At 57.1% G+C, this 3,593-nt stretch overlaps 1 protein-coding gene across 1 annotated transcript; it reads right to left on the reverse strand.

Annotated features, from left to right (window-relative positions):
• Window positions 1-200: 200 nt before the first annotated feature.
• Window positions 201-3,543, reverse strand: LOC121852524 (selenocysteine lyase-like). The gene is made up of 5 exons (XM_042346491.1): window positions 3,430-3,543; window positions 1,530-1,636; window positions 1,143-1,179; window positions 520-603; window positions 201-377 (listed from the first exon to the last, which is right to left on the reverse strand). Exons 1-5 carry the CDS (start codon window positions 3,541-3,543, stop codon window positions 201-203), a joined length of 519 nt encoding a protein of 172 aa, XP_042202425.1.
• Window positions 3,544-3,593: the final 50 nt, after the last annotated feature.

A 3,593-nucleotide genomic window follows, 5' to 3' on the forward strand; every position in this document is an offset into this window, starting at 1 on the left:
GACCCTCCATGATAAAGTGTCTTTAGAGTCTTCAGTGACAATAAAAAAAGAACCATCACGGGTCTAGTGCCCCCTCGGATGCCCGGTCTAATGCTTTACTCGTTGAGCAGGGCTCTGCTTTTGGTTCTTAACTCTCGGACCGCGGTGTTCCAACACAAGAGGGATGAGGGATCATGCCGAAACAGTCCCTGACCCGCATTTTATGGGTAAACAAGTTTAACGACCGCGCAGTAATGGCGCAGACGACTCTGGCGAGTGAGGAGTGCGGGCGCACCCTGCAGGCAGGGGCCCAGGATGGACACGTTGCAGGTGTTGGGCAATCGGTCGGAGCCCGAGAAGTGGCCGTTAAAGTGCAGGCGCTCGGTCCCAAATGCCGCCTGCGGCAGACACGGACACACGGACACACATGCCGAGCAGAACGCAGCTGTGAGCCCGAGAAAATCCCAGCCGACTCCAGCTGACCCTCTGCTCCTCGAGGGTCGGTCTCCATCCTGTTGTGCGTCACGTGGCACACCTCACCAGCAGCAGTTCCTCCAGGTAGTCTCGCATCTGCCGCATGTGCCTCTCGTACTCGTCCAGGTGCTGACACACCAACTCCGCGGCCTGCCCGCCCCACAGCGGTGCGGCGGAGGAAACACGAGGCCCCCACACACTCAGCCGCGTCGACAAGCAACACCGCTTCCCTCCAACACCCCACGTGGCTTGGGCCAATAAACCATTCACATTATTGTCATCATCATCGTGCGCTCAACGTTATCGGATGATGCCCGAATATTATTAGATCTATTTACCCATGAAAGCTTCACTCAAGAGTCTCAAGACTCTTTTCAGGAGGGTCCTGCCAAGAGTTTGAAGTAGGGGGCGATGTTGCCGCATGTAATTCCAACCGATCAATTAAGCAGGTCATTTTTCAGTGTTCAAATGTTGACGAATACGTTACATTGTAAGGATTTTAAACTCTGTGAGGATACCTGAAAGCTATTAGTACATTGCAAACACCTGCAGATGAGATAAGGTGTTTGATTCGAGGGATGGCTGTGGGGTGCGAGAGATAATTAAAATGTCTCTAGACGGTGAAACCTGCATGGATCTATGTTTGGTTAAACATCTCGTGGCCACGACCACAGCACCGCAGCACTCACCTTGCCCAGGCCAGCAATCATGGGGGTATTTTCAGTCCTGGCAACAGACAAACGGCCTGCGTCATTCCCTTCGTGCCTTCCTGTCAAGCAGCCAGACATTCCGTGGGTTGCTTTGCTCACGGTGGGGGGTGGGGGGTGGGGGACAGGGCTGGGGACAGGCAGCACGCGGGACCACACAGAATGTCGCCAGCCAACCACATTTCCCAACTCTATGAATTGTCGCTCTAAGCGACAAAATGCCCACGCATTCAGTTCCCTTGAGCCGGCGGTCTGGATAAGGCTGAGAGCTTCGGTACGCAAATCTTTGCGCTTTCGGGACCCCGCGCTCGTGTTTCTGTCGTTTACCGATTTCAACGAGAGAAACGTCGCCGGGGTGTCGGTCCTCACCCCGGACGAAAGTTGCGCTCCTGGCCGCCCCCAAAGAGCATGGGGACGAGCGGGGTGCCGGCGCCCAGGTCCCGCACGCACAGCGCTCCCACGCGCGGCCCGTAGAACTGCACACGCGCATGACAACAGCGGCCGCAGCCGCCGACGCTCGCCGCCAAGTGGTGATGACGTCACCGCAGCGCTTGTGCCAGGCTAGGTTCACTTTGGCTTGACTGAGATGACTGACAGATGCACCACTTGTTGTATCTGTTCGTCGCTGTGTGTGTGTGGGTGTGTGTGTGTACGGTGGGGTGTGTGTGCGTACGGTGGGGTGTGTGTGTACGGTGAGGTGTGTGTACGGTGGGGTGTGTGTACGGTGGGGTGTGTGTGTGTACGGTGGGGTGTGTGTACGTACGGTGGGGTGTGTGTACGGTGAGGTGTGTGTGTACGGTGGGGTGTGTGTGTGTACGGTAAGGTGTGTGTACGGTTGGGTGTGTGTACGGTGAGGTGTGTGTGTACGGTGGGGTGTGTGTGTGTGTACGGTGGGGTGTGTGTGGTACGGTGGGGTGTGTGTGTGTACGGTGGGGGGGTGTGTGTACGGTGGGGGGGTGTGTGTGTACGGTGGGGTGTGTGTACGGTGGGGTGTGTGTGTACGGTGGGGTGTGTGTGTGTACGGTGGGGGGTGTGTGTACGGTGGGGTGTGTGTACGGTGGGGGTGTGTGTGTACGGTGGGGGTGTGTGTGTGTACGGTGGGGTGTGTGTGTGTACGGTGCGGTGTGTGTGTGTACGGTGGGGTGTGTGTGTACGGTGGGGTGTGTGTGTACGGTGGGGTGTGTGTGTGTACGGTGGGGTGTGTGTGTACGGTGGGGTGTGTGTGTACGGTGGGGTGTGTGTGTGTACGGTGGGGTGTGTGTGTGTACAGTGGGGTGTGTGTACGGTGGGGTGTGTGTGTGTACGGTGGGGTGTGTGTGTGTACGGTGTGGGTGTGTGTGTGTACGGTGGGGTGTGTGTGTGTACGGTGGGTGTGTGTGTGACTGTGGGGGTGTGTGTGTGACGGTGGGGGTGTGTGTGTGTACGGTGGGGTGTGTGTGTGTACGGTGGGGTGTGTGTGTGTACGGTGGGGTGTGTGTGTGTGTGTACGGTGGGGTGTGTGTGTGTAGGGGGGGGTGTGTGGGTGTACGGGGGGGTGTGTGTGTGTACGGTGGGGTGTGTGTACGGTGGGGTGTGTGTACGGTGGGGTGTGTGTACGGTGGGGTGTGTGTACGGTGGGGTGTGTGTACGGTGGGGTGTGTGTACGGTGGGGTGCCGCGGTGGCAAGATGTTAACTCCCTCGGCTGGGATGCAGGAGGTCATTGGTTCGATGCCGACTCCCTGTGGTTGCGTGGATTTTTCTCCGGGTCCTCCAGTTTCCCCCCCCACATTTAGAAACATGCGTTTAGAGTATTTTGCTGATATAAATTTCCACGTGATGATAAGCCATTTCGTTGAGCTATCATTTGTGGCCAGGTCGCTTCTGAAAATGAGCTGTATAGCTCAATGGACCTTACCTGGTAAAATAAGAATAGGTAGATAGGCTAAGAGTGCTTGCCCATGGAGTCCGTTGAGGTTAAGTAAGGGAATTTTGTTTTGTGTCTTTGTGTAAAGGGAGTGGTGGTGCAATGCGCTACGAAACCCGGCGACCCAAGTTTGATTCCTGCTCACGGCCAAAATCAGTCACAAATATTTATAAACCAGTCGTGGGCCTCCCCTAAGTTGACTCGGCCTGATGCCACAGAGCATTAAAAGGCGGTCGGGTGTGACGCTGGCCACTCACCCCCTCATGTGTCGCACGGCCTTCATAGGTGCTACTCGCTAACAGCACTTGCCCCAGCGGCCTCTTAAAAGTCTACACGGGGGACCTTTGTCTTCGTGTTTGTGGTACCTTGTGCCCCACGACGGTGAGGTAGTCCACCCCGAGCTCTTCGATGTTGACCCTGATTTTGCCAAGGGCCTGGGCGGCGTCCGTGTGCAGCAGCACGCGGCCGAGACGCGGCATCGCGCCCCCTCCTCGCATTGCGCGCACGCGCCGGCAGATCTCCGCGATCG

This window comes from Callorhinchus milii, unplaced genomic scaffold (assembly GCF_018977255.1).
Source record: "Callorhinchus milii isolate IMCB2004 unplaced genomic scaffold, IMCB_Cmil_1.0 Scaffold889, whole genome shotgun sequence".
In the NCBI taxonomy this organism is placed as follows: Eukaryota; Metazoa; Chordata; class Chondrichthyes; order Chimaeriformes; family Callorhinchidae; genus Callorhinchus; species Callorhinchus milii.

What these genes read in the sequence shown, in the direction of transcription:
- LOC121852524 (XM_042346491.1), bottom strand. Translation starts at nt 3,543, where the DNA reads ATGCCGCGTCTCGGCCGCGTGCTGCTGCACACGGACGCCGCCCAGGCC. An exon ending in GAGCGCAACTTTCGTCCGGG is followed by an intron (nt 1,180 to 1,529) that starts GTGAGGACCGAC and finishes GTCTGTTGCCAG; the next exon opens with GACTGAAAATACCCCCATGA. An exon ending in TGATTGCTGGCCTGGGCAAG is followed by an intron (nt 604 to 1,142) that starts GTGAGTGCTGCG and finishes TGGGGCGGGCAG; the next exon opens with GCCGCGGAGTTGGTGTGTCA.